This window comes from Trichosurus vulpecula, chromosome 5, assembly GCF_011100635.1.
Source record: "Trichosurus vulpecula isolate mTriVul1 chromosome 5, mTriVul1.pri, whole genome shotgun sequence".
NCBI lineage: Eukaryota > Metazoa > Chordata > Mammalia > Diprotodontia > Phalangeridae > Trichosurus > Trichosurus vulpecula.
The window spans coordinates 15,110,190-15,122,812 of record NC_050577.1 but is presented as its reverse complement, the minus strand read 5'-3'; the positions used below and the strand labels follow the sequence as shown (position 1 = coordinate 15,122,812).

General features: G+C 41.9%; 1 protein-coding gene across 1 annotated transcript; it reads right to left on the bottom strand.

Moving 5' to 3' along the window:
* Positions 1 to 6,702: 6,702 nt before the first annotated feature.
* IL6 (interleukin 6) lies at positions 6,703 to 12,367 on the bottom strand. Its single transcript, XM_036761616.1, has 5 exons — positions 12,349 to 12,367; positions 11,987 to 12,171; positions 10,762 to 10,875; positions 9,398 to 9,538; positions 6,703 to 7,054 (listed from the first exon to the last, which is right to left on the bottom strand). The coding sequence occupies exons 1-5, from the start codon at positions 12,365 to 12,367 to the stop codon at positions 6,866 to 6,868; spliced, it is 648 nt and encodes a 215-aa protein (XP_036617511.1). The 3' UTR covers positions 6,703 to 6,865.
* Positions 12,368 to 12,623: the final 256 nt, after the last annotated feature.

Here is a 12,623-nt window from a genome sequence, read left to right as displayed (position 1 = left end):
TCTCCCCAATGGCAAGGTCTAGCCCATCAGACCTTTTCTAAATGTCATGGAATTTCCCTGCAGTTCAATTGATAATGACCCTATATCTGCTTGCGTCAAAAACGCTGGGAATCTCTGATTTGCAGTTGTTCCGAAGGAGAATCCCGGAGCCTCTCCAACCCTCAGTTTCTTCATTTGGAAAGTGGAGATATCAGCCACACCATCTCTTAGTAATTGCTCAAACTCAGTGAGTATACACCTTTCGTACCTAAAGATGCTTTAATACAAAGCACTTTACCCGAATTGGTCTCAGAGTCAGGAATACTTGGGTTCAAATCCCACCTTTGAGTATGTTGCCTGTGTGACTGAATAATTCATTTGTCTCAGCACCTTCCCTACTCTCTAAGGCTATAATTGCAGATCTGTATTGTAGATGGAATTTCCTCCTCAAGGACTGCCCTAAGCTGATAAAAACACAGGTGCCCACGTGCATGCATACACACACACACACACACACACACACACACACAGCAAAAAACAACCCTGTGAGGTAGGATCAACCCCCATTTTATAGAATGAGGAAGCAAAGAAGTGAAGTGTCTTAACTCAAAGTCCCAAAGTCTGAGGTGGGATTCCAACCCACATCTTCCTGACTTCCAGTCTCCCATACTGTCCTTACCATCTCTTCCCTTAAAGAGCTGTTGTGAGGATTAAATGAGAGCCAGTAAAAGCATTGGGTAACTGCTCTAGAAATGATCCCTTTTGAGCTTATAAACAAACGTTCCCTTGCCCTCAAACAAAAAGTCTTGTTTGAGGTCTTTTGTTTTAAATCACAATCATGTCTTGTTACATATCCCCAACCAACTAGCATTGAGTTCTCCTTTGTAGAGAAGTAAAAAGGGATAAACAAAAACTGGCTGATAGTGTATGCAATATTCTGCCCTCCCAGCTCCCCATTTCTCTGATGAAAGGAGGGAGTTACATTTTGATCTCTTCTCCGGGACCATCTATTGGCTTCTCGAAGACTTGTTGCTCTTTGTAATTTGAGGTTGGCTTTCTCTTTTTGTGAACCTCTCTCTTCTAGTCTCTTTACTCTCAAATCACGTTTTCCTTTCCCTTCTACTTCAGAGGGAGACGCTGAAGCCAGAAGCCCGGCTGTCATTGTCTCCATAAAGCGCCATTTGATGGTTTTCCAGTCTTCAATAGATCGTGGCTTGACAGTTTTGCTCCATTATGCCCCTAGAAAAAACCTCAGAGTTTAGCTAAAAGTTTGGGATGTCCTAAATAAGAATGGAATTTCTCATTCTCCCTGACAGTTACCTCTGCTATCTTTTTATCTGAAGAGTCCTCCCTACACAGAAGCTTTCTGAGTCTGTCTTCCTATTCATCAAGATGAATGCGTGCAGAGAGATGATTTCTTCTGCTGAGAGCTTCCTCGGGCGCAATAGCTCCAGCCAGGGCAGTTACCCTTCTGCAGGGATGGCTTTGAGGTTATTGTTCCCTTTCTCCTTTGCATTAACTTCTGAATTGCTTTTCATGACAAATTCAAAGTTCTGTCGGCTGGATGAATTGAAGTTAGTAACTTAGGATGTGAGGAGATGCTCTTGCTAGATGACTCAAGTCCCTGGATGGCTGTCTGGGTTATCTCTGAGTCATCCTGGGCTGTTCGTCCTTACTTTAAAGATAGGTTCTGGTTAGAAGCATGTGCTTTGTGTGTGTGAGGGAGAGTATGAGTATGAGTGTGTGTGTGAGTATGTGTGAGTATTGTCTAAAGACAGGTTCTGGTTAGAGGCATATGCTTTGTGTGTATGAGGGAGAATATGAGTATGAGTGTGTGTGCAAGGGTATATGAATATTGTGAGTGTGTGTGAGTGTTGTCTAAAGACAGGTTCTGGTTAGAGGCATATGCTTTGTGTGTGTGAGGGAGAGTATGAGTATGAGTGTGTGTGAGTCTGTGTGAGTATGTGTGTGAATCAGTGTGGGTTTAAGTGAGTGTACAGGAATGCGTCTGTGAGTATGAGCTGAGCATGGGGCTGGGGTCTCTCAAATTTCTTAACATAAAAAAGAAAATGGTTATGAGATCAGCAAACTGGCCTGCTCACACTTCCCTGTATAAAAGCATCCCTCTTCTGTCTCCATGTCTTTTCACAAGTAATCTCCCATGCCTGGAATATACTTCTTCCTCACCTTCGCCCCCTGGTATCCTTGGTTTTCTTCAAAGTCTGGGTGCTGCCTTTGCCCCGAGCTCCATGTTCTTCCCCAGCTCTTAGTCCTTGCTTACTCTTAAAATCCCTTTGTGAGTACTTCGCACTTATTTGTGTAAATGAATAAATGTGCAAACATTTCTTACACACTTGCTATGGGTGAGGTACTCTGCTAACTCTGGGATACAGAGGAAGTTAAAAACACCATCCCTGCCCTCAAGGAGCCCATGGTCTAATGAGAGAGAGCACATAGTAATCCCATAACTAGGCACCTCGGAGATAAGGATGGTGGAAGCTCTTTGGAGGCAGGGGCTGCTTTGCTTTTAAACTTTGTGGCTCCGGTGCCTGGTACATAGTAAGTATTTAATGATTGTTTGTTAAATCAAATTGAACATGGTAAATATTCCTTAATACTCCAACAAGGACAGTTCAAGAAATGATTAGTCTTCTTTAGAACTGGGAACAGAAGATGAAATCATTGATTGAGAGCTAAAAAAGTTTATTGATGCCTTTTGTTTTTACATCATAATTAATTTCTGGATGTTATAGTCCCCCTCTGACTCCTCCCAAATTGAGCCCCTCCCTTGTAACAAAGAAAAAATGGAGCAAATGACTGAGTACGACAGTGTCTGCAGCATAAAATGTACAGATTGTCTTTAGTTACATGAGGAAGGTGTGTTTTGTTGTCTGTTCCCCAGGAATCTGGCTTACCTAATAGCTCTTAACTTATATGCTTAGGATTAAAAAAAAAGAGCATGTAGGTAGACATAGAATGTTATAGACAAGATGTATTTCCTTGTACATACATAACTTGTGCTCTGAGAGAATGACCATTTCTAAAATTATATATGTGTGTATATGCATGTATATGTATGTACCTCCCATATTTTGTGTGTGTGTGTGTGTGTGTGTGTGTGTGTGTGTGTGTGTGTGATGTTTTGAGTATTGTTAATATTTTATAGGGAACTTTTCTTTCCAAATATATTATTTTTAGAGTTACTATTTTGTCAAGTATGATTTTTATTCTTGGGAACCCATCTATATTTTTATCATGGAAGTAAATGGAAAAAATTCAATTTTTAGAAGTTTGCTTTAGAGCCAACTTTTTAGAAAGAATACATTTATTCTTGAAGAAATGAAACCAATATCATTTCCCTCACTAGCCAGTGATACTTAACCCCAGATAATTATCATGTGATATCATTGAGAAAGGACTCTGTGCTTCCCGTCCACGTCGTATGGGCTGTTATTTTGGATGGGCAGTTCTATAATTTTGATTTATTTCTTTAATCATTTGCTGAAATTCCTTTTAAATAATGAGTGCATCTTAAATGGCCTACAAAGATATGCTTACCTGGAGGCTTGCCAATCTTATCAAGTGAGGTCTAAAAGAAAAATGACAAGGTAGGAGAAAGATGCTTGGAGGAAATGGTAACATGGTGCAGAGGATTGGAGGGAGAATCCAAGAAGAAAGAGAAAGAAAGAGTTTACATGTAGGAGTAGACAGGGGACTACTTGGGCTGCGTGAAGAAAATTGCTGCTGAACAGCCCAGATGGGCAACTGGCATCCTCATGCTACTGAAGGGAGAAGGGAAGGTTTGTAGTGAGTTGGGTTGATCCTCAATGAAGATTGCTCTGGAAGATGTGAAGAAGTGCTCAGGATGAGAAGGTATGGAGGGGCTATAGTTGGGACCAGTGGGAGGAAGTCCAGAGTATTGGAGTGAGAAGGTATTGCAGATACCGGCATGTCTTCCAACATGCCTGATAAGGGGCCACCCAGCCCCTGAGTAAAGACCTCTAGGGAGGGGGAGCCCACCACCTCCCCAGGCACTCCCTTCCATGGTAGGGAAGCTCTCATCATTACTGGCTTCTTTGGAAACCTCTTGTGTTGAGGTCTGCCCTCTGGGGCCAAAGAGAATAAATCCCATCTGTCTTCTGCATGACAACCCTCCAAGTACATAAATACAGCTGGGAGTTCTCACCCTCCAGTCTTCTCTTTATAATAAATATCCCCAGATCTTGCTACTGATACCTCCATTGCACAATCTCTGGAACACTTTCCATCCTGGTCACATTCTCTCTAAACCCTCTGTAGTTTATCAATGCCCTTCCTAAAAAATAGCACTCAGGATTGAACATGATACTTCAGATGGGATATGATCAAAGTAAAGGAAGAACAATTGATGGGCAGCATGGTGTAGAGTAAGGATCAGGCTGGATTTAAATTCTGGCTCTGTTCCTTAGAACTCTAGATTTAGAGCTGGGAGAGACCTAACAGGCCACCTACACACTGAAGAATCAGGCATCCACCAAAGAACCACTCTGATCTTTATATTTTTCATCCTGTCTCACTGGCTTAACTCATCTTTTTTTTTTTGTGGTGGTGGTGGTATTGATTGGGATTGGAATTATGAGTTGGTCTGCACAGGGAATTCCCAGTTTTAGAAACTCCCTCCGCCTTGTGGAGGGAGATAGCAACTTGTCTGTCACTTGTGGTTTTAAATATGGCTGTTCTTGGAGGGCTTGGAATATGATATTCCATATGGCAAAGGAGCTTGGATTACAACCAAGGATCAACTACTTAGTGAAATTGAGCATAATCTTTCAGGGAAAGAGATGGACATTCAATGAAATAGGGGACTTCCAAACTTTCCTGATGAAAAGACCAGAGCTCAACAGAAAATTTGATCCTCAAATAGAGACTCAAGGGAGGCATAAAAAGGCAAACAGGAAAGAATTCCTTCCCCCACCCCCAACATGTTATTCAGTAAGGGCTAACTGTTTACATACCTATAAGGGAAAATGATACTTGTAACTCTTAAGAACTGTGTCTTTATTATGGGATTTAGAAGGGGTATACGTAGATGGAGGGTGTGGGTATAAGTTGACTTTGATGTGGTGATAAAAAATCTAATTAAGTGGTGAAAAGGCATTGTATTGGGAGAAGAGGAAAGGGAAAGGCAGAAAAGGGTAAATTACATCACATAAAGAGGCACAAAGACTTATTATAGTAGAGGGAAAAAAGGGAGGTAGATGAGGATTGTTTGAACCTTACTCTCATCAGATTTTGCTCAAAGAAGGGAATAACATATTCAGTTAGGTATAGAAATCTTACTTACCCTATAGGAAGTAGGGGAAAGAAGAGGAAGGGGGCTGATAGAAGGGAGGGCATATTGATGGAGGTGGCTGTCAAAAGCAAAACTCTAGCAAGGAAGGAAAGGAGAAAGGAAAGAGAAAAGCATAAACAAGGGAGAGAGGGGATAGGATTGAGAGAAAGACACAGATAGTAATCATAACTGTGAATGTGAATGGGATGAACTCTCCCATAAAATGGAAGTGGATAGCAGAGTGGATTAAAAACCATAATCCTACAATATGTTCCTTATAAGAAACATATTTGAAGCAGAGGGATACACACAGAGTAAAGGTAAAAGACTAGAGTAGAATATATTATGCTTCAGCCCAATTAAAAAAAAGAAAGCAGGGGTAGCAATCCTGATCTCAGACAAAGCAAAAGCAAAAATAGATCTAATTAAAAGAGATAAGGAAGGAAATTACATCCTACTAAAAGGTACCATAGACAATGAAGTAATATCATTACTAAACATATGTGCACCAAGTGGTATACTAAACATATAGCACCAAATTCTTAGAGAAGAAGTTAAGGGAGTTATAGGAAGAAACAGACAACAAAACTATACCAGTGGGGGATTTCAACCTCCCCCTCTCAGAACTAGATAAATCTAACCATAAAATAAACAAGAAAGAAGTTAAGGAGGTGAATAGAATTTTAGCAAAGTTAGATATGGTAGACCTCTGGAGAAAATTGAATGGAGATAGGAAGGAATATACCTTTTTCTCAGTAGTACATGGCACCTACACTAAAATTGACCATGTTTTAGGGCAAGAACATGGCTCTTCTCACTCTAGGATTGTTCTGGAGTGCTGTCGCTTTAACCTTTTTTCAGAATCTGGCAAAGGATGGCCAAAGGTTTTGTTGTGCAAGAAAGCTGCTCAAACTAATCATCCCAAACAATGTATTTTTACAAAAGATAGTTTTATTTAAAATAACTACAATTACATAAAGTTTCTTTTAAAATTATGAAAACTCCATAAATACAACATAAATAGTTATTTTTTTAGGGATGGGGAAAGAGACTAGACTTGTGATTTCACCGGTTCAAGACAGTCTTGGATAAGGAAACTCCGTTTACCAATGTTGGCTGGCACTTTCTCTACACTTTGTCTTAAAGAGTTTTGTGGACCACTGAGAATTTAGTGACTTGCCCAGGGTCACCCAGTCAGTATGTGTCAGAAGAGAGACTTGAGGCCAGGCTTTCTAGTTCTGAAGCCAGCCCTCTGCTTAGCAGATTACTGGAAGGAAACCTACTCCTCTGTTTCATCAGATCTGGGTCTGAGTTCAGGTAACAAGGATGGCAGCTCCCCTCTTAATTAGGATAGCATATTCAAAATAGAAAATATTTTAAATGTTTTAAAATATATAAATTAATATTACTTTATGGGGAATAAATATTACTTAAATACAAATAAATTAATTTAAAATAATAAAAAGCAGTGTCTCACTGATCATACTTTGTTGGTTCTTCATAAAGAACAACATGGCCATCTGCCCACTGGACAGATTTTTCAATGAAGGAAGGAACGGGCATGAACTAAAACGTTCAGGCAACAGGACTCCTAGTCTGCAGATACCGAACAACCCGGATGGTCCCCTCCATGAAGCGGGTGTAATGCCACAGGATGAGACGGAGACCCACATTCTTGGACCAGGCTTTCAGGGATAGCAGTTCAGAAAGCAGGTTCTTGGAGGCGGTTGGGTTGGGGGTGGGTACTGCATCTGCCTCTTTTATCTGGAGGGAGGAGAAAAGGAAAAAAAAGGTTACTTTTAGTCTTCTTCTGATATACTCTTGCGGAGAAGGCCTCCATTGTTTCTGGGAGACATGATTACGGTTGGGAAATCCTGTTAACATGGACCAAATCTAATGATGGGAAGGCAGTTTGGCCTCTCCCTCCATGGAGTCGGATGTAATCCCTGTTTCTGATACTTCTTGGCAAGGAGCCTGTCTGGGCCCTACATTGTGCAATAAGCAGGTTTTCCTCCATTTGTTATCTCTTGTTCCAGTGATGGAAGAAAAGCTATCCTTTTCACCTTCTTTTGATTGTATGACCAGGGATAGTTTCATGGTTAATTCCCCATAATTCAGAATCTCATTCTGGGGGATTTCACGGATTTTAGCTCTCTTCAGGGTTTGGTAAGTTATTGTTACTGTAGCATCTTTAGCATGGGTTTAAAAAAATGATTTGCAAAATTTCATTTTCTTTGTTACCACAGTGCCTTGCTCACAGTAGGTGCTATCATAATAAGTGCTTGATGCATTGAATTGCTATATGCTCTTTTTAGGCCCCTGAAATCTGTTTGTCTCTTAAGGTGCTAAAAATCTAGGGTCAATTCTAGCTCTTACTTTGGGGGATCAGCAGTGGTTTGAGAAAAGGTCGGAAGGACTTTGGGATGGTTAGCCTTGGCCCTTCTTCCTGTCACCAGGAGGCTGATGTCTATGTAGAGAAGTATTTGATCAGTGGCTTGAATATTCTGGGTCCAAATTCAGGCAGCAAACCCAACTTAACTGAGAAGCCAACCAAGCACATTTCAAGAAGACAACAAGGAAGTAAAGCTTAGACACGGCTCGATGCCTCCACCTGCTCAGCCTTGGTCAGTCCCCTTATTTTTGGCCCTACATGGTTCAGTTACTTTCCCACTTTTCCTAATACAGCTTCTCTGAATTTACCAAATTCAAAGACTATACTGAAGACCCAAGCGGGCCTCCTTGCAAATATCTGTAAGCATCCCAGCCAAAACTAGCTGGTTCTTCCATGGTAGAGACTAAGCTTGTGTTCAGTATGTAGAGAGAGATTGCAGCACTTCAATTCAACAAATTCATCTCAGTAAACACTTTTTGGGCACCTAATATGTGCAAAGCGCTCTTGGAAACTGTTGAAAATTGATCATGTGGAGCCAACATAAACACTGCCAGCTAGAGAGAGAATGTCCTCCATCCATGTCTGTTGGTATACAAAACCCATCCTCCACTTCATTTTGTCACGTGACTACACCATGAACATCGTTCTCTGTGAGGTATGGCAAAATTTCCAGAGGGTCCATTTTCTGGTGTCTTCGTGAGACTTTTCTGCCTTTGTAAACTTCAGGGGATATATCCTTTATCAAATTAGGAGGTTATTGGCCATATTTTTATACTGTTAGGAAATCTCCTATCCTTCCTTAAATTGCTATCTTAGGGCTACACAGACCTCAACAAGATAATATAGATAATATACTTTGCAAACTCTTAAGCACTATACGAATGTCTATTATAATTATTGCTATTATTTTCAGTGATAAAGAAAGTGCCAGAAAAAATAAAGTATGGGAAGAAAAAGAAAATGCCAGAGTTCTAAGAATCTCTAGTCATCATTCTTTTGCAGACATATTCTCCTGGTCCATTCCAATCTCCCTCTACTGTAGTCTTGGACCCGGAGGAACTGAAGTGAGTCAGAAGGCTAAAGCAATCAGTGGCTACAAGTGGAATTTCCCATTATCGGTATTATGTCATCTTTGGAATCTGGCTATAGTGACCATTCCTTTGGGTGATGCTACTAACCCTAAATGTGCTACTTGTACCTTTTGCATACAGTCTCCTTGATATCTGCCATGCCTAGCCCTCTGCTATCCCCTAAGACTTTTTAGTCAGAAAGTTCTCAAGAATTCTCTTAAAAGCCTGTCCTGAAAGTGAAAAGTGACTGCCCAGTTTTATCTGTGGCTGTGGCTGTGATTTTTTTCTTGAAGTTTTCTTGACAGCTGGCACGTGTTTCAGACAGGCGTACGAAGAGCTATTTCCCACTTCCTGGCTCTCAAGGACATCCACAGTTCATACTGAACACTTATCTGTTTCAGCTCTCTACAACTGGCACAGAAATGTTATGTCCCAATAGCTTCCACAGAAAGAGGAGAGAAGTGGTTTAATTGTCAGGAAGACTGTGATGGGGCTTTTGGTTGGCTTTTCGCTGACTTGTTTTGGATAAGTATTACATTTTAAAGGACTTTCCAGTTTTCTTTGGGAGGTCTGTTCCTTGGGTCTGTCTGTGTCCATTTCTAACTCGTGGTCATTGCTTCTTGGAATGCACAAAGGGAAACTCACCGAGAGCTTCAGATTGTGGGCTAGCTGAGCTGTACCCAGTTGTAGGAATTGAAACTTGTTATCCTTCATCTCTTTTTCCATGTACTGAAGATATGTGTCAAACTCCTGAAGACCACCGACGATCCTTATCAAGCATGTCTCCTTATGTGAAAAATTGAAAAATTATGGTTACCGATAGGAAAAAAATATTATGTAAAAAAAGTTAAAATTGGTCTTTTACAGCAGAGCTTGTATTGCTCCTTTTGCCTTACTCCTCTAGCAAAATTAAAGTGCTTCTCCTACAACATCATCTCATTTTTCCTCCCAATGGCCTTATGGAGTTGGAAGAGTCCAGCTGCCTTATTTTCCATCTGGACAGAGACACCACTTCAGTGATTTTGCTTAAAGCCAAACAGGTGTTGAGATCTGGGAACAGCCTTAATTCCCCAGATTTTCCCTTTCCTCTGCTCTGTCTTAAATTATAGATCTTCCCTAGGCCAGTGTGTCTTTGACTTGGAATCTTTTCATGGCATAATCAAGATTCAGGACAGATTATCTCACTATTTGGATGTGAGAGGGGCAGATCAGAATTATTTTATGAGGAAGCATGTCAATAGCCAGCTAGGGAGGTCACTGGACCATGTAATGGAAGATAATCTGATATTTCTTAGAGGCTTCCATTCTTTGAGATTCAGAGGTATAAAAATACATCAACACCAACAAAAATACCTAGGTTTGTTTAAAGATGTGAAATTGGGACCATCATTGAGACCTCTTTTAAATCAACTGCCTTATGAAATGCATATTAGATAGATAGACAGACAGACAGACAGACAGATGGATGGATATAGAGATAGAGATAGAAAGAAAAGAGGGTGCACGTGCACACACACGCACACACACACACACACACACACACACACACACACACACCCCTATCATCCATCTACCTATCTATACCTTCTCTTCTCTTGTATGGCATATCTTCCTCATTTAGGTATGGGTGGACCTCAAGATGGAAGTCTCTGTCTCTCCCTAACTCACAGTTCTGTGTATTTCACAGCCACTCATTTTTTGCTTATAGCTACAGCACAGGCACTTCCTGAGAAGAAGGGCAGTTACATACTTAGCTAGGAGCTAAGAAACAAGGAGCCAAGATGTCCTTGGATTTCTTCATAGTATGGGGCTGTGGGGAGCCCACTAACTTGGGAGTCAGGAGAGCCAAATCTTGAGCCCAGTCCTGCCCCTCATCGGCTTTGTGCTCTTGGCTGAGTTGTCTCCCTACTCCCTGCTACAGTCTCCTCATTGGTGAAATGAGGGTTTTGTTCTGGAGGAGCTCCATGTTCCTTCCAGTTCAGCTCTTCTCTGGCCCCAGGGCTCAGTACCTCATTGAATCCAGCAGTCAAACATCCATCTCTCTCTGTGATGTTGGGAAGGTTCAGGTTGTTTTCAGCTAGTGCCTCATTGCTATTGTCACACATGTTCTGGGTCTGACACATCTGGGAAGAGAGGCAAGCAGTCATGATCATACAGATATTTCTAAAACAAGAGACAAATAGGCCATCCAATCTCAGAATTCCAGAACCTCAGAGTTGGCAGGGAGCCTGAGTAGGCATTGGGTGCAACCCACACCCCAAATGGAAACCACACTCTGATCTTCCCAGCAAGTAAGAATCAGCCTTTGCTCAAGAACTCCCAAAGATGGAGGGGACTCACAACCTGCACAGCTGGTATCATTCATTTTTGGATAGAAGTGTGAGCAATTTCTTCCCAATATCAAGCCAATATATGCATCTTTGCATCTTCCACTATTGCTGCCCCATGGTGCCAAACAGAACAAGCCTAACCCTTTGCCACATTACATCCTTTAAGATCCTCAAAGACAACTCTCATGCCCTCCCTTAATTCTTCTTTTCTCCAGGCTAAAGATCCCCACTTTGTATTTGACACCAGGAGGGTCAAGCTTTCCTTTAAAAATGAATTAATGGCTCCTTATGGTCTAGGCATAACTGGGAAGAACAGTGTCAAACACGTGACATTACAATTTTGATATTCTTTCAACCTTTCTTGATCTTCCATCAAAAGCAGCTTATGCCAACATGAGGAAGGGGTTATATGTCTTAGCATTTTAAATACATTTTTCTTCCTTTGGGGAAAATTTCACTGTTGAGAGTTCACAATCAAAGAATCTTACACTGTGGCCACCAGCTGCCAAGAAACCCAGCGTTCTTTGGAGTTGATAATTTTCTAATCCTTCCAGACAGTGTTAACAAGGTAGAGAGTCCTTATTTTCAAACACAGAAAAAGGAGGCCCAGATGGAGCTTATCCCAGATCAGGGATGGAGCTAAGGATGGAAACCAAGTCCCCTGAATTCCATCTAATCTACAAGACCTGGTCCTCTCCAGAAAGAAAACTAACCTAGCAGACCCAGCTAGCAGAGGAGAAAGTACAGAAGAGGGGATTCTGTCTCTGACTGCCTGAGTCCAAAGTTAGAGGCAAATGCTTCAAGGTAAATGGGAGCCAGTGTCCCATTCCGACTCAGGGGCCAGAAGGAGGAATCTTGAAAGTCCAGGCACCACCCTCCTCCATCCAGCCAACCTCCTACCCACCTGCTTTTTTAGGTCATAAGCCATCGTATGGAGTCGCTTTGCAAGTTCAAGATCAGGATTGCTGGATGATTTCCTTGGGACATCATCCCCTGGAGATCTGTCCCCCAAGGAATCTGGGATGGGAAGAGCAGCTGTGGCCATGAGGAATGTCAGGGTGAGGGCAAGTGGCCTAAGAGATCCTGTGACTGGGGAAAGGGAAGAGAGGGGAGTGAGATCACCATGCAGCTGCTCAGGCTGAACTTCCTCCTGCTGGCTAGCTTCCACTAGGGCTAGAGCCAGCAACACACACACACACACACACACACACACACACACACACAGCTGCTGGGACAAGGCCAGAGATAAGCATTCCCCTTACTTACTTTGGAGCAAAGGGTTCATGTCTCAGGGTGTTGAAGGCAGGTTAGGTTTCTGGTGGTCTGGAGGGCAGAATGAGCCATCCGACATCCCTGATCTGTATTTATTAGGGTTGAGAGTCAACTATGGATTCTGGTGGGAAAACCCGAGTTTTGATAACTCTTTGGTGGGGGTAGGGGTGGAGCTGGGGCTGGGTGTGAGTTTAGAGGAAACCTTATTAAGGTTGTGCAAGACTCGTACTATTACGTCGGTTAGCATCATCAGAGTTAGACTGTACAGA